Genomic DNA, 24,728 nt, shown 5'->3' on the forward strand with positions numbered 1-24,728 from the left:
GCCATCTCACCAGCCCGTGCCCAAGTGTTATAGTGTGTGTGTTTGTAGGAGAGAGAGAGAGAGAGAGTATAAAGACTCAGGTTCCTGTCTGTATCCTATCTTGGGTTCTGCTCCTCAACAGACAATATCTTCCTTTCTTTTCAGAGTCCATGTTTAGCAATAGTATAGTGTAGGCTGAGAGTGTTGGCTCAGTGGTATAATAATTGCCTTAAATATAACAGGCTCTATGTTTGATACCCAGCACCACACATACAAAATTAAAATAAAAAACAAATCCAAAAACCAAATGCTAGTCATTATTTAACATTTTAGTTATGTGGCATGTATGATATAGGTGACTTATAGCATTTTCATTCCAAGTATGATGCTTTTTTTTTTTTTTTGGTTTGGTGTTTCGAGACAGGGTTTCTCTGTATAGCCTTGGCTGTCCTGGAACTCACTTTGTAGACCAGGCTGCCTCGAACTCAGAAATCCACCTGCCTCTGCCTCCCAAGTGCTGGGATTAAAGGCGTGTGCCACCATGCCCGGCTTAGTATGATGCTTTTATTGCTATCATTTTTTCTGTGTGTATGAAATGTTTATATCCATGTTCACATGTGTGGGGATGCATATGGAGGCCAGAGGCTGATAGGAGTCTTCCTCAATCACAATGTACCTTCTATACTGAGAGAGAACCTTGCTGGCCAGCTTGCTCAGGGATTCTCCTGTCTCTGCTGAGGAAGGCTACCATGCCTACCCAACATAAGCACTAGGGATCTGAATTCTCATCCATTGGCCTGTGCAGCAACTGCTTTATCCTCTGAACCATCGTCCCAGTCCATTTCCTTTTCTCCCCATGGGTAAACAACTATGAGTCTGGCTATATATCCTTGGATGGAATTCACTATGTAGTCCAGGTTAGCCTCGATATCCCAGCAATCCGCATGTGTGATGGAATTACAGGTCTGAACCACCATTTCCATGTTCCTGTTCCTTTTTACATTTATTAATGTGTATGGATGTAGATGTGCTTGAGTTCAGTGACGACAGAGGACACATGAGGGTGTTAGATTCTCTGGAGCTGGAGTTACAGGCCATTGTTAGCCACCAACTGTAGGTTCTTCTAAGAAGTGAACTCTGGACTCCAGGAGGAGCCACAAGTACTCTTAATTGTCATTGCCAGTCCCTTGTTTCTATTCTTCTAATGGCAAAACAAAAGCATGAGGCGTTCCAGGCTTTCAGGGGAGTGACAGCCGGTGGGAGCTCTTCACCACTGGCTGGTCTCTTCCCAAAGGCAACACAAAGGAGCACCCTGCTTACCCCTCTTCCCTACTGCATAGCAGGAAAGGAACAGCATCATTCTGGCAGCGGATTACCAGCTAGGAAGTGAGAAAAGTCAGTTCTCAGACAGTGGATTAGAAGGGTGTGTTTATATAAAGGAAACCCAAACTACTCCAGTTCTCTGCTTGCTTTTGAAAAGCAAAGAACTCCTGCGAGTCCCGGTCCTCCACAGTGCCTGGCTCCTGTGGGGGTGTGGGGTGGGCTCTATAAACAGAGTAATAATAACCCATATGCTCCCCTAGGCAGAAGTACAGTTTGCATCTCAGAAGAGCTCAGACTCCGGGGCTCAGTTTAGCAACCTTTTTTTGTTTTGTTTTGTTTTTCGAGACAGGGTTTCTCTATATAGTTGTCCTGGAACTCACTCTGTAGACCAGGCTGGCCTCGAACTCAGAAATCCGCCTGTGTCTGCCTCCTAAGTGCTGGGATTAAAGGCGTGCGCCACCACTGCCCGGCTTGGGGCTCAGTCTAGACTCAGAGCCTGGCAGTGAGAAGCTTCATGACCTGCTTGCTGTTTTTGCTACTCTGAAGCAATAGACTTTGAGGTTAGTGTTTTTCAAACTTCGGAATATAAAAGGGTCCTTGAGCCAGGTGCAGTGCACACGCTTGTAGCCCTAGCCATCAGGGAAGATGAAGCAGGGTGATTGCTTGTAATGTGGACTAGCTTGGGGCACAGAGCAAGACACGAATCTTGCTGTTATCAGTCTAAAATTCTTAAATTTCAAACCCAGGACAAGCAGCTGAGGTGCCTATTTAACATAGCAAAGTAGACCTGGCCTCCAGGTTCTCCCAGCATCCCTCAGTTCCCACCTGGTAAGGGGTATGGCAGGGATACTTCCAGCCCAAGAGCTGGGCTTCCCTTCCCCCAGAGTCTCTTCCTTACATAATCCAGCCATTTTAGTTACCAGGTCCTTTTTTTTTTACCTCTGGCCTCCTGTACCCTCTGGTCTGCTGTGCCCTCTCCTCTCTCCCTTCTCCTTCCCCTCCCCCTCTACCTGTTGGCATTTCTTCTAGGCTCTGCCCCATAGTTACCTAGCAACAGCTAAGTATGCCTGACTCAGTATAAAAGGGGCTGCTCACCCCTCCTCTCTCTCTTGCTCTTCTTCCTCTCTTCCCTTTCTGTCCCTTCTCTTCCCATTCCCTCCCCACTTTCTCCATGTGCTCATGGCTGGCCTCCTCTCTCTCTCTCTCTCTCTCTCTCTCTCTCTCTCTCTCTCTCTCTCTCCTCTCCCCCCTTTCTCTGTCTCTACTACTCCTCAACTCCCCTCCCCCATGCCCTAAGTAAACTCTATTCTATGCTATTTCTATACTATACCTTCCTATGGCTGGTACCTCAAGGAGCAGGGATGCCTCAGCATGGGCCTGCAGAAGCACTCCCTTCCCCCACACCTTACCACACACCCACCAAACATATCTCTGGCTTTGTTTTCTTTTTTTATAAAACACAACACTACCCACATGTCCCAGCTTAGTCCGATCATGTCCACTCTGGACTCCCTCAGATGTCTCTGCCTCTGGCTATGCTCTCCTTTTTATCTACAATAAACTTTCTCTTCCATCATACCAAGGAGCAGTCGTGTCATGTCCTTTCCTTTCCTTTTTATTTTTATTTTTCCATTCACAAACAAAGTATTAAGGGTCAACAAGAAGATTCTGAGTAAGACCAGGCATGGTAGCATATTCTTTAAGTTCCAGCATTCAGGAGGCAGAGGCAGCGGGATCTCTGTGCCAGCCTAGTTTTACACAATGAGTTCCAGGACAAAGCCAGAGCTACATAGTGAGACCTTGTCTCAAAACAAAAACAAAAAACAACACAGCACAACACAGACTTTGTGGTAAAAGACACTTGCTACCAAGTCTAATAACTTGAGTTTGATACTCAGAAACCACATGGTGGAAGGAGAGAACCAACTTCCCACAGCTGTACTCTATCCTACACAAGTGTGTGCATACACACATACACACACAAGATAAATAAATGTTAAAAAATTGTAAGATTAATTAATAGGGGGTGAGGAGGTAAATCCCTGTAGAATATGTGCCCAATATTCAGGGAGAACCTCAGCCCCAATCAGTCCACCAAGGTACTACTACTTTCTCCTCTTTTTTCTTCTTCTTTCTTTCTCCTTTCTTCTTCTTCCTCCTCCTCTTCTTCTTACTCTTCTTCTTCTTCTTCTTTTCTTCTCCTCCTCCTCCTCTTCCTCCTCGTCTTCTCTTTCTTCTCTTTCTTTGTCTCCTTCTTCCTTCCTTTCTTTCTTTCTTTTTTTTTTTTTTTTGGTTTTTTGAGACAGGGTTTCTCTGTGTAGCCCTGGCTGTCCTGGAACTCACTCTGTAGACCAGGTTGACCTTGAACTTGGAAATCCACCTGCCTCTGCCCACCCCGCCCCCCCCCCCCAAGTGAAAAGAAAATAAAACTTTTTAATTGGTGTGCATACAATAAGAAGACTGATTTCAGAGAGCGATAAATGATGGACTTTAGGTCCTTGGCTGATGTAAGTGGCAGAGTTTGAATCTCAGTCAGAACAGCTCTGGAAGTTAATCTTTCAGCCATGACAGATAAAGCAAAAGGATGCATAATGAATCTAAGCATCTGGGGGAAGGGAAGAAGACTGTACAGATGCTTCAAGGTTAGGAGCACTTGCTGCTTCTGCAGAAGAACTCAGTTTAGGTTCCCTGTACCCACATAGCAGCTCACATCCATCTGTACTGGGAACTCTGTGTCCAGGGGATCTAATGTCCTCTTTGACCTCTTCAGACACTAGGTATGTGCTTAGAACATACATGTACAGACAGGCAAAATACTCACACATATAAAATATAATAATGCACCGGGCAGTAGTGGCGCACACCTTTAATCCTAGCACTCGAGAGGCAGAGGCAGGTGGATTTCTGAGTTCGAGGCCAGCCTGGTCTACAGAGACAGCCAGGGCTACACAGAGAAACCCTGTCTCGATAAACCAATTTAAAAAAAGAAAAAGAAAGAAAGAAAGAAAGAAAGAAAGAAAGAAAGAAAGAAAGAAAGAAAGAAAGGGACTGAACTAGGTGTGATCTTTAATGCCAGAACTTGGAGGCAGAGGCTACCAGATGTTTGTGAATTCCAGACCAGTCTGGTTACATAGTGAGTTCCAGGCTAGCCAGGGCTACATAGAAGGAAGATCTTGTCTCAAAAAACTAAACAAAATAAACAACCCAAAAAACATATTTATGGGGGGGGGGGTGTGCATAGAGAAATGGCCGAGTAGGTAGAGCCATAACAAGTAGGACAAGCAGGATTTGAATCTCGAGAACCTATGTATATTAGAGTCAAGATTCTCTAGAGGAACCATGTGGGTGGAATGAATACACAGTAAAAGTGCTCAGTGAGCTAGGTCAGTTGGTACAGACATTTGCATACATATAGGGGAAGTGAAAGTCAATCTTGTGAAGGACAAAGTAGGATGGAGAGTGAGGTAGCATAGGCTCCTGCAACTCCTCAAAGAGTCCTGAGCTGCCATATGGGGCATTAAATCTAAGATGGCTTCTGAGAACACCTAAGGCCAGGGCAGAGGCTGCTCCCCCCAAACCCTCCGTCTAGCAGGACGATGCTCCTCCCACTCCTGAATAACCTCATCAGGCAGGGCTTTCTTTGGCGCACAGTGAAAGTATGTTGAGATATGACTGACCAAGGATTTAGGGGTTTAGAATTGGCACAAACACTGTATATAAGCTTATGCACTGTGTAATAAACTCAGATCTGCACTCAGATGTTGGTCTCTTGAGTCTGGTTTCCCCAGGATTTATCATGTGACTCTGTTGCCTTCCCCCACCCCACCTCCCAATCCTCTGTCCCAGTCCTATACATACAGGCCTGAAAACCTAAGGTCAATTCCAAGATCCCCAAGGTGGCAGGAGAGAACACTAATTGTACAAATGCACAGTTGTACCTGGTTTAGAGATTTTTTTTTTTTTTTTTTTTTGGTTTTTCGAGACAGGGTTTCTCTGTATAGCCCTGGCTGTCCTGGAACTCACTTTGTAGACCAGGCTGGCCTCGAACTCAGAAATCTGCTTGCCTCTGCCTCCCGAGTGCTGGGATTAAAGGTGTGTGCCACCACACCTGGCTTTAGAGATTTTTATTACTCAGAACATTCTCTATTATGTTTTCTTGTTTATAGTAGTTAATCTTATGCATCAACTTAAATGGGTCAGGCTGCCCAGATTTTGACTAAACATTATTCTAGATGTTTTGGAGAAAGTTTTTTTTTTTTTTTTTTTTTTTGAGACAGATTCTTGCTTCATAGTCCTGACTGGCCTAGAATTCACTATGTAGACTATGCTGGTCTCAAACTCAGATTTGATTCCCAAGTGTTGAGATTAAGGGTATACCACCATTCACCACCACCACCACCCCTTTAAAAATAAGGTGAGCATTTAATGAGTGAAGGTATAACTCAGTGGTAGGATGGCGACCTAGCATGTGCAAGACCTTGCATTTGATCTCCAGCATCCGGATGCCCCTCAAATTGGAATTCTGCTGAGCAGAGCAGAATGTCCCCACAACATGAATAGAACTCATTAAGTTGAGGCCCTTAATAGAGCAATTGTATAAAGAATTGGTTTTTCTACATAGGGTAAGGTTGAGCTCACTTCCCCCCCCACCCTTACTGGATAATCATGTTCAGCAGATTTTTCTTTCCTTCCTCTTCTGTAATGATTTTGGTTTATCTCTGTTTTTTTTTATTTTGGTTTTTCGAGACAGGGTTTCTCTGTATAGCCCTGGCTGTCCTGGAACTCACTCTGTAGACCAGTCTGGCCTTGAACTCAGAAATCTGCCTGCCTCTGCCTCCTAAGTGCTGGGACTAAAGGTGTGCGCCACCACCGCCCGGCTTGTTTGGTTTTTTGTATTTGTTAGATTTATGTATTTATTTTATGTATGTGAGTACGCTGTCACTGTCTTTAGACACTCCAGAAGAAGGTATCAAATCCCATTACACATGGTTGTGAGCCACCATGTGGTTGCTGGGAATTGAATTCAGGACCTCTGGATGAGCAGTCAGTGCTCTTAACCTCTGAGCCATCTCTCCAGGCCCCTTATCTCTGTTTTTTTTTTTTTTTTTTTTTTGAGACAGGGTTTCTCTGTATAGCCCTGGCTGTCCTGGAACTCACTTTGTAGACCAGGCTGGCCTTGAACTCAGAAATCCACCTGCCTCTGCCTCCCGAGTGCTGGGATTAAATGTGTGCGCCACCATGCCCCGGCTATCTCTGGTTTTTAAGTCTCTTGTTTTATGAAATTTTTAGTAAGAGCCACCAATAGTGAAACAAAACAACAAAGTATCAACCCCACAGTTTTATTGTAAAGAACAAAGCATGAAAAGTCATATTTAAATGTACTCCAAAACCTGAAAACCCATGTCAGTTTGTCTGATATGTTAAAGTGCTTGTCACAATACTTTTCAGATTTTATATTATGTTCAGATGGGGGAGGGGAGAAAACTCCAGTTCTGACATACATTGTTAATAATACAAAGGAAAACAGTGTATAATTTAAATGCAGAAATAGTAATTAAAAACAAAACCAACAACAACAACAACAAAACACAGGCTATCTTTATATGAGGCTCAAGTGTAGCATAAGATTTTTTTTTCTATGTTTTATATCCTCATTTGACTGACAACAGAAACTCCTTACTATCTATGCCAATATTTGTTTAAAATACATCTTGGATCCAACACACAAGTAATTGGACCAAGCAAGCATGGCTACTTCCTAAATCACTAAGGACATGACAGAACCCTTCCAAGAGGGGGAAGTTTATTTGATGAACTTTTCTTCAGTCTGATATAAATATGAACACCTCAATGTGTCTTTCTGAAATCAATTTTGATCTTATCCTTGAGAGAGGGAGAGAGACATCAGACTTGGGGGGGAGGGCGGCTATAATCATCCTTGAGTTTATTTTCTTTTGCTGGAGTGCTGCTCAGGGCCTTGTGTAAGTATGTTAAGCACATCTAACACTGAACTCACTCCAGCCCCTCCTTGGATGCCTTTTATCATACCGCAAAAGCAAACTTCTTTACAAAGCTCAACGGTCCATTGGATTGAGCAAAATTGTACATGTATTTTTTTAAAAAAGGGACATAAGTTAAAAGAGACAGAAAGTCTCCCAGTTATTCTAAATGATATTGAAAAAAAAATAGCTACATAAGAAACAAAGATTTCAGGCTGGAGAGATGGCTCAGCGGTTAAGAGCACTGACTGACTGCTCATCCAGAGGTCCTGAGTTCAATTCCCAGCAACCACATGGCGGCTCACAACCATCTGTAATGAGATATGTAATAACATCTCTAATAAGCTTCTGCTCTGCAGGCATACATGCAGCCAGAATGATGTACACATAAAAAATAAATAAATCTTTAAAAGAGGAGAGAGAAAGAAACAAAGATTTCTAAAGACACTGATGCTTGCCAGGTGTGGTGGTGTATGCCTTTGATTCCAGCACTTGGGAGGCAAAGGCAGGTGGATGTCTGTGAGTTCAAGGCCAGCATGGTTGGTCTATAGAGTGAATTCTAGGACAGCCAAGGCCTCTTTGAGGACTCTTAAAAAAAAAAAAAAAAAAAAAAGCAAAACTAAACCAAACAAAAGACACAGAGGCTTAGAGATACCATTTACTCTATCAAAGCAGTAGAGTACTCTGTTGTCAATCAATAAAGATGTGCTAATACTGAAATATATAAGTTTAGAACACCCTTTCAACACCATGAAAAGGGTAGACTAGCTTCTGTAAACTTCAGAGAAAAAACAATTTCCTAAATGAATACTCTATTGAAAAGCCATTATTCTTAGAAGATATTTCACATTGTAAAGAACTCTCTTCCCAATACTGTCAAATATTTCCCTGGCCTTGTCTACTACTTCCTATTTTAGAGATATTGACACATGTCAGACACAAAGTCCTATGTATAGCCTTAATCTGTTTTTCATTACACTTATACATGTGCTTACTGTCAGAAAAGGAAGTAGAAACAAATGTTTATTACTCATACAGTGCTATAGAAGTTCATTAAAATAAAAATTTTAAAAGTCATGTTAAATAAATCCTACAGAGCTAGAAAAGGTACAATAAATATGAACATTTAAAATGAATTTTAGATGAAATTCAACAGTTGCAAATTTTAGGTTTCCTCCATCAGATTTTCATTCCCAGGGGAAACAGGGTCAAGTCAGGGGTCTTCACTTGTTCCTGGCAGCCTGCTTTCTGACTCACAACCCTACCTCACATGGAGAAGCTCAGTCATTGTGAAGTACTAAAGTACTTCCTTCTTTTTTTTTTTTTTTTTTTTTTTTTTTTAAAGATTTATTTATTTATTATATGTAAGTACATTGTAGCTGTCTTCAGACATTCCAGAAGAGGGAGTCAGATCTCGTTACGGATGGTTGTGAGCCACCATGTGGTTGCTGGGATTTGAACTTTGGACCTTTGGAAGAGCAGTCGGGTGCTCTTACCCACTGAGCCATCTCACCAGCCCAAAGTACTTCCTTCTTAAAGCATTGAGAGCTTTTCACATATAATATGCAAGCCACTGTAAGGCCACCAGAAATGTGACATGAAGGTTAAGATTAGAGATTTTATTACTCAAAACAAAGACTTGGAGAACAAGCTTTTGAAGAAGTTAAAAATTTGGCAATTTTATTTGTGCTGAGGACAGAACCCAAGGTTTTGTATTTACTACACAGGCATTCTACCACTGAGCTACATCCCCAGCCACTGCACATTTAATAAGATATTTAAAAAAAGATTTGTTTTATTTCATGAGAGTTTTGCCTACACGAATGTATGTTCACTATGCTGGGTGCCCAAGGTGGTTAGAAGAGTTCATCCGATCCTCTGGAACTGTAGTAATAGGTGGGTGTGAGGTACCATGTGGGTGCTGGCAATGAACCTGGGTCTTCTGCAAGAGCAGCCAGTGCTCTTAACTGCTTAGCTACCTCTCCTTGCCAATTTAACTTTAGTTACTACGTAGGATATTAATCTTGGTCCCAGGTATTTGCTTTAAATTTATTTGCACACACGCAAATAAAGTTTTGATTTTCATTTTCTATGCGGTGATTCTAAAGCTTTGTACTAAGTTTTTTGTCTGTTTGTTTTTAAATAGCACAGCACGAAGGATGCCTGTTGTATGGTCCTTACAGAAGTCAGCTTGTACGATTATATGCATCTGTTTTGAGCAATGTTACCATTGTGATGCATTTCCCATATTGATTCAGTTTGTTATAGGTCACATAAGAAGCCTTACTTCTTTATCATTTGCAATGGGTAACCCCAAATTCAGTGGAAACATTTTTCTTTTTTATCACACCCTAAGGTCTTTACAGTGTTTCTACATATTAAATTTATCCTGTACGGCTAAGATCTATCGCCAGTGGGAAATTCAAAGGAATGGGCTATGGGTCAGTTAAGCAGCTCCCACGAGGCCCAGCTGTCTGAGCAAGGCATAAGGCTAGCCATTAGCTCATCCAAAGGACATCATGTGGAACAAAAAACTTTATAGGTAATTTTTTGTTTTTTTGGTACTACTTTAAGTAACAGTTTTAAACTTAAGCTGGAATGCAACTCTGCTCCCATTTTTTAACCACAGATGTAATGCCTAAGAGATTAAGAACAGTTTGGTAGGCAGGGCTCTCACATGAATCCCTCACTTAGGAGGTAGATCTCTCCAGGTGAGCCTGGTCTACAAATGAAGTTCCAGGGCCAGCCAGGGATATACAGTGAGATCCTGTTTCACAAACAACAACAAAACAATCTAACGCGGCAAGGCAAGCTTCAGTCCTTATTATTCTGCATCACAGAAACATAGCTTCCTATCTGTACAGTTGACTGAAGATTCAACAGAAGAAATGATCCTGAGTAAGAATGTCTCCGAGGTTGGTTTCATGCTCTCGGGTGTGGTAAAAAGCATAAATTCTAACCCTTGTGTTGTCAAGGGGGAGAGGGCAAGAATACAAAGTCTTTGATTTGAAGTGTCCTATTTTCACCTATAAAATGAAGAGGCTGTACTTGCTGTTGGGACTCAACTGTGGAACACTGACTTAAAAGTCCACCAAGCGCTCAGCATCAGGATGGCCCCATGGGAAAAGACAGCAATAAAACCCTGGGATGGACTGTATCTTAATTTGTGGATGTTTCCTATAGTAAGTAGATTGGTCTCTAGAATACTCTCATTCTACTATAAACACCCTTATTCTAAGTAAACAAACCACTGGGTTACACAGGTCATCTAGAGACATGTTCTAAGCCCTTTCTTTCCATGGGTGTGTAAATGTATCCTCAGCAACCCTTTTCTTCAGAGTTTCTGATAAAGGGCATGAGGTACTTGATCTATTAGTCCCTTCCTCCAGTAAACAGGAAAACAGCACTGCTGGCAAGAGCCCAGGGCCCTGAGATTGCACACGGATCCTGAGAGGCCATGGCTTGGGTTTTCAGCTACAACAGGGAATAAAACCTGGAGCTCTGCCGAGGCAATTTTGCTACTAACAAGGTATCGGTGCCTAATTAGAGTTCCGAAACTTACTCACCAAAAGATAAAGATTTATGTAGTTGCTAACATTTGCTTAACAAAAAAATAAATAAGCTATCAAACTAGAAAGGTTTCAGGAGTTCCTAAATTGTCTCTTGAGTCAAATTCACTCCTCAGTCTGCCACAGTGGCTTTTAACTTCTCTGGGACAATTGCTTTACATTTCCCTGAAACACCCAGAAAGGCTTCATTCTTTCTCTCAGCTTCTGTTATTTGCATTATCATGGTCAACAAATACCTTCACAAAAGCATTCCAAATCACACTGAGACCTCCTCCTTCTCCCACATTCCTTTTATTTCCTGAGAGGGGGGATGGGGCGGACAGAGGGAGTGGCTGGAACCTAACAAAGACTGGGCTGGTAGTTTAGCTCCACTTAAAGAGTTTAGATGGCCAAGTTAAAAGTCACACTGTTTCTTACAGTTATGGCTATATGATTGATACTAAAATTCATTATCTCAAAAGCCCTATCAAAGAACAGTAATAAAAATTCCAAGAACGAAGCCTCCAGGCTAATCTTTCAAAAGTAAAGAAGTTAAAGTCCCATGCTTCTCAGGGCTTCTTGTGTTTGCTTTCCAATTAGCCAAGCTCTTGGGATCTGGTATTTGCGCTCTCTCTCTCTCTCTCTCTCTCTCTCTCTCTCTCTCTCTCTCTCTCTGTTGAGATAGGGTCTTGCTATGTAGCTCTGTCTGGTCTGCAACTCAGATGCACCTGCCCCTGCCTCCCTAGTGCTGGGAGTGCGCCACTATGCCTTGCTGGGGTCTGATATTTAAAATACTTTAATTATCTTTTCCTTATGCCAATGAAAAACGTTCCCAAAAACTAAAAAAATTACTCATAATTCAAATGTATTAAATGGTTTATAACTTAAAAGGTACAATGAGGACTGCTGTACACTATGTAAAGCTGTATACATTCACCACACACAGGATGGGACTCCAGGAGGGATGGCTGCTTCAGGACAAAGCATTCTGGTTCCTTTGTGAGACCTGGAGGGAAAAAGAAGCCTTCCTGGGTTGCACTATGTACACATTTACTGGCTTCTTCCTGACTAGCACCGCTTTCCCCACCCCCAACATTTTTAAACTACTTATTTTAAGTCACAGGGATATTCAATCTAAGAAAAGTATCTTATTAGAGTAATATAATTTCTTAAAGATAGCATATTTACACACTTCTAACACATGAAAATACTCTATTTTATACTAAATTTCAGGTTCAAATGAACTACAATACAGCACTTTGCCTTGTCTGCAGAGTGGAGACTGTTCAAACTGGGGCTTCCAGTGCACTGCCCCGGCAGTGCTCACTATGGTCAGACCGGTCCAGATAGGTCCCCATAGTTACGGAAGCTTCAGGAGCCAGGGGTAGATGAAGAGTTTCTGCCGGCTGCTTTACACATCCACTCCTTTGATTAGTGATCCTTCCAAGACTATGGTGAAATCCTGAATGGTCTGAAGAATTCGGATAAGGGAGTTGACAGTCATGTGGTCTCGAAGCAGTGCATTCTCTTCATACATTCGGGTGATGGCAGGACATTCTGCTAGCAATGGAATCCACTGTGGAAGCAGGTGATCCCTACAGACCAAACAGACACAGGACTTGAGCTCTAACAGATACAGTGTAACTGGCTCCCCCTTGTGTCTTTCCCTTTAATTATCAGCCTGTTGAAACAATACAATTCAATCCTGTTCCTCAAAACCCTAGGATGATTGGGTGTATATATTTCTCTCTCTCTTCCCAATATGGGCACATGGAATAAATCTCTCTTCTGCTTCTCACTATGCATTTTATTTTTCTTAAAGATTTATTTTATTTATATGAGTACACTGTAGCTGTCTTCAGACATACCAGAAGAGGGAATCAGATCTCATTATAGATGGTTGTGAGCCACCATATGGTTGCAGGGAACTGAACTCAGGACCTTTGGAAGAGCAGTCAGTGCTCTTAACCACTGAGCCATCTCACCAGCCCCTCGTCATTATGCTTTTTAAACTTAAGAGCAGTGAATGCTCTTAACTGCTGAGCCATCTCTCCAGCTCTTGCTTTCACTATTAATTAGGCTCTTTTACTTGGCTTAACCAGGACAGGTAGCTGAACCTGGCTTGTTCTGGCACAAGGTATGATCCACAGGTTAGGCAAAAACAGTACACAGCGTACACACACTAGTATTTTCAATTGGGAGGGTAGGATGGTGCACAGTCCAGCCTCGTTCTGTGTTAATGTTAGCACAGTCAGTGAGTGTGTGTAAAAGGGAGCACTGACAACGTATTTGGTACTCCACCATCCTGCCTGCCTGGGAATCAGAGAGCCTAGCTGCAGGCTTGTGACGTACAAACTTCCTCATTCTCAGAAAGGTATAACAATAGGACACACTTGTATCATGTAGGGTCTGATTCTTCTCTTCAGAGACCCTGATGCAAGAGCCTGAACTCTCCTTGCCCACCCTTTCTCCATGTTGTTGCCTCTTTTGTCCACTAGGTAAGTTATGTCTCATTCAGGACCTGTGGCTCCTCCCAGTACTTCTAACCTTGCCCCGACCCTAACCCTCTCCCTCCCAGGGGTAGGCTTCCCTTCCCTTGGCCTGATTACTTATAACTCATCCATTTTGACTAGGCAGGTCTTTTGGCTCAGGCTGCCTCTCTTGGTCAGTGTCTCTGCTCTGTTCTTCTTCTCACTTCTCTCCTCTCCTGCACCATGTCCTTCCCTCTGCCTGCTTTCTTCCTTGTCTCTACAATAAGAATCATCTCCATACTTTAGGAGAGTGATGTCCGCCTCCTCTTATTTCTTTTTCTTTTTCTTTTTCTTTTTCTTTTTTCATTCAGTTAACTACTTGGCTAGTGAACTCAGTACCCATCAACTCCTCCTGATTAAGTGCTGGCTAGGCAAGCATTTTCTGTTGAGCAATTCATCCCTCTGCCTCTTCAGTTTGTTTAGGTTTTTTTGGTTTTTGAAATCAGGTCTCCTTATTTAGCTCATTCTGGCTTCAAGTTTGCCCAGAGTAATGAGGGTGGTGAGTGAATGAGTTAAAGGCAGACATTCATGACTTCAAAGTTAAATAGCAGTTTATTTCCTTTAATTTTTTTATATTACTATTATTATAATAAATATTTTTGGTGGTGCTAGGGGTAGAACCTCATGGTCTTTTGCACTCTGGGCAAGTACTCTACCACTGATTTACATTCCAAGTTTCTTAACTTAAAAACAAAACAAAGCAAACGAAGGCTGGCAAGATGGGTCAGTTGGGTAAAGGTGCTTGCTGTCAAGTCTGATGACTTGAATTTGAACCCTGGTTCCCACATAGATTCTTTTTGCTTTTTCTTTTTTTCTTTTTTTTTTAAGATTTATTTTTATTTTATGTATGTTAGTACACTATAGCTGTTGCTGTCTTCAGACACCAGAAGAGGGCATGGGATCCCTTTACAGATGGTTGTGAGCCACCATGTGGTTGCTGGAAATTGAACTCAGGACCTCTGGAAGAGCAGCCAGTGCTCTTAATCACTGAGCCATCTCTCCAGCCCCCCCCCCCCAACTCCCCCCCCCCGATTCTTAAAAAATCTCCTCTGCACTTGGGAGGCAGAGGCCGGTGGATTTCTAAGTTCGAGGCCAGCCTGGTCTACAGAGTGAGTTTTAGGACAGCCAGAGCTACACAGAGAAACCCTGTCTTGAAAAACAAAAACAAAACAAAAAAAGGTTTCCTCTGACAACCATATAGATGTCCTGGCATGCCACCAACCTCCTTTCCCCTAAACACACACTAAATCAATAAATGCAATTAATAACATTTGAAAAATCAGACATAGCCAAGTGGTAGTAGTAATACATACTTTTACTCCCAGCACTCAGGAGGCAGAGGCAGGAGGATCTCTGAGTTGGAGGCCAGCCTGATATATACAAAGGGAATTCTAGAACAGCCAAGGATAGACAGAGAAACCCTGTCTTGAAAAAACAAAAACAAAACAAAACAGACACTATGGTGGGCCACATCTTTAATACCAGCACCTGGAGGCAGAAATGTCCAAATTCAGCTTGGTCTATATAGCAAGTAACAGGATAGCAGGACTACATAGACACTGTTTCCAATTAACCAATTAACCAATCAGTCAATCAGACAGACAGCAAAACAAGGTGAAGAAGTGAGGCAGGATAGAAAGATAGTAAAAATTATAGGGACCTGAGAAGGGAGAAGAACCTGGCCACAGAGAAACAAGACAATTAACAACCAGTTAGAACCTTTCTCCTTTCCCAGATAAAAACCTACAACTTCCCCATACCTCCCTTCTCTCCCTGCTCTTTCTCCAGGTGCTGTGGACTGAGTCTAGGTCCTTGTGTGCACTGGTTAAGGGCTCTAGACTAAGCCATATCCCCAGTCCTTTTTTCAGTATTTTGAGACAATGTCTCACCAATTTCCCTAGTCTGGTCTTAAACTTGCTCTGTAGCCAAAGGAAGCCCTAACAGAACTTGTCTGTCTTTGCCTCCTAAAGAGCTGGGATTACAGACCATAAGGAATGGTTGTTTTCTTACTGTATGACTGTGGGATCGTTTGCTGATGATTTAGGACTCATCTATTTCCTATTTTCTCACTTATAAAATAGGTACATGAGGGCTGGAGAGATGGATCAGTGTTTAATAGCACTTGCTACTTTTGCAGATCTGGGTTCATTTTTCCAGGACCCACTCTCTTCTGGTCTCTGCAGGCACCAGGCACTTAGCACATACACACATCCATGGAAAAACATTTATTTATTTATTTATTTATTTACTCGTTCGTTCGTTTGTTTGTTCGTTTGTTTTTGGCTTTGAGAGACAGGTTTTTCTCTGTAGCCATGGCTGTCCTGGAACTCAATTTGAAGACCAGGTTAGCCTTGAACTGATGATCTGCATTTCTCTGCTTCCTTACTGCTGGGATTAATGGTGTGAGCCACCACTCCTGGCAAGGTGAAACATTATACACAAAATAAAAACACAGAAATCGCCAGGCAGTGATGGCACATGCCTTTAATCCCAGCACTTGGGAGGCAGAGGCAGGCAAATTTCTGAGTTTGAGATCAGTCTGGTCTACAGAGTGAGTTCCAAGACATCCAGGGCTACACAGAGAAACCCTGTCTAGAAAAACCAACCAACTGGGGGTTGGTGAGATGGTTCAGTGGGTAAGAGCACTGACTGTTCTCTGGAAGGTCCTGAATTCAAATCCCAGACAACCACATGTGGCTCACAACCACCTATAATGAGATCTGACGCCCTCTTCTGGTGCATCTGAAGACAGCTACAGTATAATTATGTATAATAATAAATCTTTTTTTAAAAAGATTTATTTTATATATGTGAATACACTGCAGCTGTCTTCAGACACACCAAAAGAGGGCATCAGACCCCATTACAGATGGTTGTGAGCCACCATGTGGTTGCTGGGAATTGAACTCAGGACCTCTGGAAGAGCAGTCAGTGCTCTTAACCACTGAGCCATCTCTCCAGCTCCTATAATCATAAATCTTTAGGAAAAAAAAAGAAAGAAAAACCAACCAACCAACCAAACAACCAAACAAAAAACACCACAGAAATCTATTTTAAACACGGGTAAATCAGGAAGGGGCTGGAGAGATGGCTCAGTGGTTAAGAGCATTGACTGTTTTTCCAGAGGTCCCGAGTTCAATTTTCCCAGCAACCACACCATGGCTCAAAACCATCTGTACTGGGGCCTGATATGAGTGAAGACAGTATGTGTGAAGACAGCTACAGTGTACTCATGTACATAAAATAAATCGTTTTTAAAAAATGGGTAAATCAGTTGCTATTGTAACAGAAAGGTACCAAGAAAACAGCAGTCTCATAATAAAAGTTGGAATGAAGAAAGCCAAGAGAAAAGGGCATAACCTGGTCTAACCTTTTCTAGACTCATGTTACCCATGTAACAAAATAAGGAAAACATAACTTTGACTCTGTACCTTGTTCCCAGGCAAACTAGAATCTGGAATTTGCCGTCCTTCCCAATGTTCCTGGGTGCAGTGTTAATAGCATTCACGTAGTGGCAGAAGGTTTTGCTTGATGGTTTCTGAATGAGCACATCACCTTCATTGTCTAAAATCTGGTCAGTGGTTTCAAAATAAGCCACTGCTTTCTCTGAGGAAGAAAAGCAGAATCACATTACAGTACAACAGTTATTTATAGAAATGTCAAAATTTGGTATGTAGTAAAAATCATCTAATTTATTCTGGAAACTCTACTGAGGCGTGGCATCATAGCCAGTCCTCTGACCCAAACCATTACTTTTTTACTTATTTCAGAATGAATTACCAAGATTTGAACAGTATGCTCCCTGGTGTGGTATAAGGACTAAAGGCAGGTGCCACCACAGCCTGGGAGGAATTTATATTCTAATCAAGACCATATCACAGAAGTTTGTTCTTTTCAAATACTTTCATGAAATAGACATTGACATGAAAAAGCAAAAGAATTAAAAAAAAAAAAAAAAAGAAAAGAAAAAAAAAAGAGGAATGAAAAGGAAGAAAGGAAGGAAAGGAGAATTATCTCCTAAGAGTCAATCCTCTTAGGGAATAAGAGGAATAAGAACACCATGGCCATCTGACAATTAAGGCTGCCTTAATTAAGATTATTAAATAAACATAAATGGACATTATGGAGTAAATCTGAGGAGAGACATAGTATGTAGACATCAGTGTCAGGAGCAGTAAAATTCTAAGGTCTTTAGAAAAGGGGCAAATCACTCTTAGGCACACTGGCAACTTTCCTTTCTTTGCTAGAAAACTCTGATCTGATTCATGTTGGCCTAATTTACAAACACAAAATGATGTACTGGACCTTTAAACAAACTGGGAGTTCTAGAATTCTATATACCTAAAGACAAACAAAACAAAACAACCCAATCAAACCAAAAACAAAAACAAAAAAAACAAAAAACCAAAACAACCAACAAAAATCACAACACTTAGCATGCTTTTAAAGACTTATTTTGACCAAAATAATATCTTTATTTTCTGTGTATGGCAGTTTTGCCGTCTTGCATGTCTGTCTGTGTACTACGGGAGTGTCGTGCCTTCAGATACAGCACAGCACATCAGATCCTCGAGGACTTAGAGAGCGGTAGCCATCATGTGGATGCTGGGAATTGAATGCAGGTCTTCTGGAAAAGACGCCTGTAGACACCTGTGCTCTTAACTAATGTGCCATCACTCCAAACTCCTATTTTATTTTATTAAATACTTATTTTGTGTGTGTATGTGTAGGGGTAACTTGTGGGAGTCAGTACTCTCCTTCCAACTTGTAGGTCCCTGGGATCAAACTCAGTATTTTTTGAGCCTTCAGCTGCCCAAAACATACTAGTTTATTATTAACTTTCTTTTCTTTTTTTCTTTTTAAAGATATGGTTTCTCTGTGTAGCTCTGGCTATCCTGGAACTCTGTAGACCAAGCTGGCTTCAAATTCAGAGATCCACCTGCTTCTGTCTCCTGAGTGCTGGGATTAAAGCTGTGTGCTACCACCACCACCTAGCTTATTATCATTTTTTCTTCATTTTTCAAAATTTTGGCTTCCTGAGTTTTTAAAGAAATAGTTCAGTGGCTTTACAGTAACATGCATCTACTTAATTTACCTACGAAGTCCCAGATGAAGACATTCTTGTGAAAGATGCGGGCAGATTTGAACCCATGATGGAAAACTTGTTCAAGTGCAGCAACCAGGCCATTTTCTCCGCACAGCAGCACTGTGAGGCTTCCTCTCTGTAAAGCATAATGTTAACACAGTGACAAGGGATTCTGTTGTTTCTATGCTTAAAAAAACACTAGATGGGCTGGAGAGATGACAGTGGTAAAGAGCATTGGCTGTTCCTACAGAGGATCTGTTTCTGTTCCCGGTACCCACACTATGGCTCACAAACCTTAGACGTAGTTCCAGGGGATCTAATGCCCTCTTCTACCTTTCCAGGCACCAGGCACAGATGTGGTACACAGACATACAAGCAAGGGAAACACTCAAACATATAAAATAAAGTAATCTTACCCCCCCACCCCCCACCAAATAACAACCACACTAGAGAATTAAAGAGCTGAGGGTAGCTGAACAGATGATATTTTTGTAGCCAATAGGAAGCTTACAAATGAGCCCAGTAGTGGTGGTGCACACCCTTAATCCCAGCACTCAGAGGCAGAGGCAGGTAGATCTCTTGAGTTTGAGGCTAGGCTGGTCAACACAGTAAGTTCCAGGTTACATAGAAATACCCTAATAAGGGGAAATAAAAAGTCCCACCATATAGTTTTATTGCCCAAAATACCTCTTTCTCAGGTTTGTGAAAATGCTTCACAATATTGTTCACAGCTTCTCCAATTCCTTCTTGGATCTGTCCAGCATTGGGTTCTGCAAAAATAATTAATAGTGTCTACATCCTGGTGAAACATAAATCAAAATACTATGGGATGTTCAACTGTAAGTCTGCAGGAAACACTTCAAGCAAGCTACCTTTTTCAGAGATTTCATGGAGTTTGCCACTGGACAAACTGGCCAAGCCCAAGGCTTGTGATACACTGGAAAAGAATTCAAGAGATCCTGAGACTCAACTCCCAGCGAACTACACTGCACTATCTGCAAACTACAACCCAAGCCAAGTGTCTAATTTTCTCTGTTTTTTCTCAACTGAAATAGAAAAACAAAACAAAACAAAACAAAACAAAAACAAAAACAAAGAAAAAAAACACTCTTCACTGGGACAACAGAACAAGTTATCTGGTGCAATGATATGGCAGGTTCCTATCATGAAGTGCCAGTACTCTGGATTTGAGGGGTGAAATGGGAAGACTCTCTTTATCATTATTTGGAGGTTCCCTGCAAGGAAAGAAGCCAGCCAGAAACCATATGGTGCCCTGGACAGAAGACAGGTTTCCTTCCCTTCCTGGCTGGTCACTCTCCTTGCTCCATTCCTGCAGTGACCACTTGTTCATCATTGCCTCTTTCTAGATAGCTTGGTGGGCTGCCTGAATGGGACCTGAACTACGGTGGTGATTTGATGAGAACCACCCCCTCACAGGCTCATAGACTTGAATGCTTGGTCCCAGTTGGTAGAACTGTTTGGGAAGGACTTGGAGGTGTAGCCTTGTTGAAGCAGGTATATCACTGGGAGGGACTTGAGGTATCAAAAGCCTACACCATTCCTAGTTACAGCCCCCACCACCTCTGCCTCAAGATTGTGGTTCAAGGTGTAAACTTTCATCTATTGCTTCAGTGTCATGCCTGCCCGCCTGCTGCCATGCTTCCTGCCAGATGGTCATGACCTTAACCACTCTGAAACTATCAATCCCAAATTAAATGCTTTTTTAAGAACTGCTCTTGGCCATGGTGTTTTAATTACAGCAACAGAAAAGCAACTTAAGACAAAGCCACCTTGTCTACCACATATTACGACTAGTAATTTATTTTTAGGGTCTTATGTAGTCTCAGTTGGCATCAAACTCACTATGAATTTGAGGATGGCTTTGTACTCTGATCCTATTTTGACACCTTAAACAGGAGAATTATGAACAGGAGCCACCATGCCTGGATTATATGGTGCTGACAGCTGAACTGAGAACTTCTGTTTTGCCAAACTACAACAGAGGTACTACTTCCATGTGATGGTTTGGATTAGGATGGCCTCCATAGGCTCATATACTGGAATGTCTTGTTCCCATAGGGGTAGACTGTTTATGAAGGACTAGGAGGTGCAGTGTTGGAGAAGGAAGGTATGCCACTGATGATGGGCTTTGAGGTTTCAAAGATGTATGTATGTATGTATGTATGTATGTATGTATGTATGTATGTATGTGTTTTGTCTGCATGTCCATCTGTAATCTGAAGAGGGCATCAGATCCCATGGGACTACAGTTATAGATGGTTGTGAGCCACCATGTAGGTGCAAGGAATTGAACTCAGGACCTCTAGTAGAATAGCCAGTGCTCTTAACTACTGAACCATCTATCCAGCCCCGTGGGTTTCAAAACCCCACGTGAGGCCCAGTTTCTTTCTTTCTTTGTGGATCAGATATGAACTCTCAGTTGCTACTCCAGTGCCATGTCTGTCACTATGATGATCATGAACTAACCCTCTCAAACTGTTAGCAAGGCCCCAATTAAATGCTTTTTCTTTTTTGTTTTTCCCATAGGGTTTCTCTGTGTAGTCTTAGCGGTCCTGGAACTTGCTCTGTAGACTAGGTTGTCTTCATGTTCAGAGACTCTCTTGCCTCTGCCTCCTGAGTGCTGGGATTAAATGTGTAAGCCACTACTGCCTGGCTTAAATGCTTTTTCTATAAATTGCTTAGGTCATGGTGTTTTGTCATGGTAATAGAGCAAGCAGTAACTAAGTCACCCTCTACCCCCAACCCCAAGATTAGTTTTAAAATAAGAAAGGTAAGCAAATTTTACCTAGAGTCAGAAGTAGAAATAGGTAATAAGAAAATGGAGGTGTGTGGGCTGGGTGTGGTAGTGCACAACTTGGAAGGCAGAGGCAAATGTAGACAGATCTTTGTGAGTTCAAGGACAGCCTGGTCCTTGAGCCTATGTATAGTGAGTACTAGGCCACTGGGGTACAGAATGAGACCCTGGCACAAAGCAAAGTGAAGCTGAGCAAAGCAAAGCAAAACACAACCAAAACAAAATGGCATGTGTATGTACACCTTGTAACTACCTGTGACTCCAGTTCCAGGGGATTCAATACTCTCTTCTGGCCTCCAAGGATAACCCCACATACATAGACATCAAATCAAATCAAACCAAATCAAATATTAAAAAGGAAAAGGAAATTGTTTAGTAGAATACAAGCTTAGCACATATAGCTTTCCTTTCACAGAGATTATCATAGTGATATGATAGGCCAGGCAAGGTAGCTCACATCTTTAATCCTAGTATTTCAGAGTCAGAAGCAGATGGATATCTGTAAGTTCAAGGCCAGCCTGGTCTACACAGTAAATGCCAGGCCAGCCAGCGATAGTGAGACACAGTCTCAAAAGGTGGAATGAGAGAATGTATGTGTGTGTGCGTGTGTGTGTGTGTGTGTGTGTGTGTGTGTGTGTGCTCTCACGTACATCATGCAGATGAGAAGGTATTGGTTTTTTTGAGACAGAGTCTCTTACTGATCTCAGAGCTCACCTATTGGCTAGGCTGGGTAGTGAACTTTAAGAAATCCTCTGACTGAAGGTAGGCTTGTACATAGGTGCTAGAGATCTAACCTTAAGTCCTTAGGTTTGTGTAGCAAGCACCTTACCTACTGAGTCATCTTCCTAATTTTATCTATCTTCTTTCTTTCTGTTTCTTTCTTATTGATCTTTCTTTCCAAACAACCCCTTGAATCTTGTTTTTTATTTTATTATTATTGTTAGTGTTATTATTATTGTAAAAGATGTATTTTTATGAGTACACTATAGTTGTCTTCAGACACACCCAAGAGGGCATCAGATTTCATAACAGATGGTTGTGAGCCACCATGTGGTTGCTGGGAATTGAATTCGGGACCTCTGGAAGAACAGTCAGTACTCTTAACTGCTGAGCCATCTCTACAGGCCGAATCTTTTTTTTTTTTTTTTTTAAAGCCTTTCTGCTGGGTGCCAGCTGCTTGCTGTAAAAATGGGCAAGTTCTTGAAACCCAGGAAAGTGGTGCTGGTCCTGGCCAGACGCTACTCCAGACGCAAAGCCATCATCGTGAAGAACACTGACAAATGGCACCTCAGACCGCCCTTACAGCTGTGCCCTGGTGGCTGGAATTGACCGCTATCCCCGAAAAGTGATAGCTGTCATGGGCAAGAAGAAAACTGCCAAGCGATCCAAGATCAAGTCCTTTGTGAAAGTTTATAACTACAACCACCTCATGCCCACAAGGTACTCTGTGGATATCCCCTTGGACAGGACTGTTGTCAACAAGGATATGTTCAGGGACCCAGCTTTGAAACGCAAGGCCAGGCGGAAGGTCAAGGTCAAGTTTGAGGAGAGATACAAGACAGGGAAGAACAAATGGTTTTTCCAGAAGCTTCGCTTTTAGGTATATTTTTGTTTTCGTCATTAAAAATTAAAAAAAGGGCTGGTGAGATGGCTCAGTGGGTAAGAGCATCCTACTGTTCTTCCTAAGGTCTAGAGTTTAAATCCCAGCAACCACATGGTGGCTCACAACCATCCATAACGAGATCTGACTCCCTCTTCTGGAGTATCTGAAGACAGCTACCGTGTACTTACATATAATAAATAAATAAATCTTAAAAAAAATTAAAAAAATATACACATACACACACATACATATACATACACACACATATATAAAAAGATATGTGTGTGTGCATATATGTGCGTGCGTGTGCATGTGTGTGTGTGTATGTGTGTGTGTGTGTGTGTGTGTGTATTTGGAAAGTCAGGTATTTACATATGAGTACATTTTGCCTGCAGAGGCCAGAGGTGTGATCTGTCTAGGCTGGAGTTACAGATGGTTATGAACTGCCTGATGTAGGTGCTAGAAATGAAATTCAGGTTCTCTGGAAGAGCAATATATGCTCTTTACTGCTGAGCCATCTCTCTAGCTTGGGCCTCTTACCGAACCTGGTGCTTGCTCTGTATTAATGTGGCTAGGCTGGCTGGTCCATGAGTTCTATACACTCCTGCCCCCTATTCCTCCCAGCACTGGCTTGCAGATGCGGTGCCTGAGCCTTTCCCATGGTTTCTGGGAATCAACCTCAGAGCCTTCTGCTTGGGAAGAAAAGCACTTTACCTCCTGAGTCACTTCTCCTGCCCCTTCTTTTTAATCTCTTCATCATAACTCATTAACCCAACTGTTTTCTGGAAAATGGGCCACGGAGCCTGCACATCTGAGGCACACTGCAAACAACTCACTGGCAGGCTTTCCCGTTAGTGAGGTAATACTCAGTCTCCTGGTTGTCGTGGGAGATTTCTGCTGTGGTGGAGTCCGACACTGCTTTCCCAGGTCTTCATCTGAAGCTGATGTCATCAATTCTCCAATAAGAATTCTCTCCAGGCTGCCGTCATCCACGCCTTTCCCCAGCCACCGCCCACAAGGGAATCTGGTAGGGTAGGAAGAAAATAATTTGATCTAAAAATCTTTCTAATCTACTTTTGTTATTATTGTGAACTTATCCTTTGGTCTCCAGAGATCCCATGAATCTATATTCCTTAAAAACTAAATTTTTGTTTTGTTTTCAGTTTGAGACAGGGTCTTACTCTATTGCTAAGGGTGTTCTAGAATTTATTATGTGGAGGGCGTCAGGCTGGTCTCTAACTCCAGGTAATCTTCTGCCTCAGTTTATGGAGTTATTGGGGTTACTGGTGTAAGTGCATTATGCCTGGCTTCCAATACTTTTAAGTAAAAGTTTAAAATTGGTATTATGGGTGAAGTCCATGGTGCCAATGCCTGAGGATTGTTTATTTAGTCACACAAAAAAATCTCAAAAATATAAAAAAGTAGAGAGCATCTAGGTGTGGCAATATGTGCCTTTAATTCTAGCCCTTGGGAGGCAGAGGAAGGTAGAACTCTGTGAATTCCAAGCCAGCTTGGTCTACACCAGTGCTACATAGACATCATACTTAGACATATTCTTAAACTAAACAATTTTTTTTTTGTTTTTGTTTTTCGAGACAGGGTTTCTCTGTGTAGCCCTGGCTGTCCTGGAACTCTGTAGTCCAGCCTGGCTTTGAACTCAGAAATCCGCCTGCCTCTGCCTCCCAAGTGTTGGGATTAAAGGCGTGCGCCACCACCGCCCAGCAAACTAAACAATTATTATCTTGTGTATATGAGTGTTTGTTTACATGAATGTCTGTGTGCCATGTGTATGCCTGTGCCTATAGAGAACACAGAATCTCTGGAACTTATGTACTGCTATATGG

The 24,728-nt window shown here is 42.1% G+C and overlaps 1 protein-coding gene and 1 pseudogene across 6 annotated transcripts in view; one reads left to right on the forward strand and one right to left on the reverse strand.

Annotated features, from left to right (window-relative positions):
* Positions 1-6,623: 6,623 nt before the first annotated feature.
* The window catches only part of Dennd5b (DENN/MADD domain containing 5B), a 113,612-nt gene continuing 95,507 nt past the window's right edge, over positions 6,624-24,728 (reverse strand). For 2 of the 6 annotated variants that reach the window (XM_017321643.1, XM_030255460.1), the window contains 5 exons: positions 23,721-23,908; positions 19,154-19,236; positions 18,476-18,602; positions 16,812-16,986; positions 8,906-12,444 (listed from right to left, as the gene is read on the reverse strand). In XM_017321643.1, the coding sequence (XP_017177132.1) occupies positions 12,261-12,444; positions 16,812-16,986; positions 18,476-18,602; positions 19,154-19,236; positions 23,721-23,908 (757 nt within the window). In that variant the 3' untranslated portion in view covers positions 8,906-12,260. Of the gene's footprint in view, positions 12,445-16,811; positions 16,987-18,475; positions 18,603-19,153; positions 19,237-23,720; positions 23,909-24,728 lie in introns of all 6 variants that reach the window. The other 4 variants (XM_006507063.4, XM_030255459.1, NM_177192.3 and 1 more) reach the window with 3 other exon arrangements.
* Positions 22,452-22,917, forward strand: Gm15779 (annotated as a pseudogene).

This window comes from Mus musculus, chromosome 6 (genome assembly GCF_000001635.26).
Source record: "Mus musculus strain C57BL/6J chromosome 6, GRCm38.p6 C57BL/6J".
NCBI lineage: Eukaryota > Metazoa > Chordata > Mammalia > Rodentia > Muridae > Mus > Mus musculus.